General features: G+C 31.0%; 1 protein-coding gene across 1 annotated transcript in view; it reads left to right on the top strand.

Annotated features, from left to right (window-relative positions):
* LOC107623878 (probable 2-oxoglutarate-dependent dioxygenase At5g05600) overlaps positions 1-603 on the top strand; it is a 2200-nt gene extending 1597 nt beyond the window's left edge. The window contains exon 3 of the mRNA XM_016326273.2: positions 172-603. Coding sequence (XP_016181759.1) covers positions 172-429 — 258 coding nt within the window. The 3' untranslated portion in view covers positions 430-603. The remainder of the gene's footprint in view (positions 1-171) is intronic.

Genomic DNA, 828 nt, shown 5'->3' with positions numbered 1-828 from the left:
TTATCTCAATGACTTATTTTGTGATTCATTTTTTTAAATATTATTTTTTTCAATAACGTTCTTAAAAAAATTACAAAGAAAAGGGGAAAAAAACGTATTTATGAATTATTTAATGCTGTGATTAGTTAAGATGAGGTGGTTATACTTTAGGATTGCTATTGTTTGGTGCAGGTTTGGAGCAACGATGCATATGAGAGTGTGGAGCACAGAGTGATGGTTAATTCAGAAAAAGAAAGGTTTTCAATTCCGTACTTCTTGTTCCCTGCACATGACACTGAAGTGAAGCCATTGGAGGAGCTAACAAATGAGAACAACCCTCCAAAATATAGGCCATACAAGTGGGGCAAGTTTCTTATCCACAGAAAGGACAGCAATTTTCAGAAACAAAATGTGGAAAATATCCAAATTCATCACTTTAAGATAGCTTAAATAAATTGAATAGAATTGAAGTGCCCACACATATATGTACGTATGTATGTTTGAATGTATATATGGCTCTGCACTTAAATAAGACATAATGTGTTGGGCAAAATATTCTTGTCCATGTTATTATGAGTCATTTGCAATCATTGAATTTGCTGGAGTGAATAATTTATTAGTCAATCATGTTATATATTAAAATTTTTTTTTGCAACTAAGTCCAATCAAGTTGGTCCAAATTTAACAAAAATCAATTTTCTTAACAAGAGCGTGTCTACATACTCCAACTTCTCAACCTCTTCATATTCTTCTTCGCATTCTTTTATTGGTGGTGTTATTATTCCTTCATTTTTTTTCTTTTCTTTCTCTTTTTCTTGATGATTTTACAGTATTATATGTTTCTTCTTC

The sequence above is a fragment of the Arachis ipaensis genome, chromosome B10 (assembly GCF_000816755.2).
Source record: "Arachis ipaensis cultivar K30076 chromosome B10, Araip1.1, whole genome shotgun sequence".
Lineage (NCBI taxonomy): Eukaryota > Viridiplantae > Streptophyta > Magnoliopsida > Fabales > Fabaceae > Arachis > Arachis ipaensis.
The sequence above is the reverse complement of the archived record's forward strand: the minus strand, read 5'-3'. Positions and strand labels throughout refer to the sequence as shown.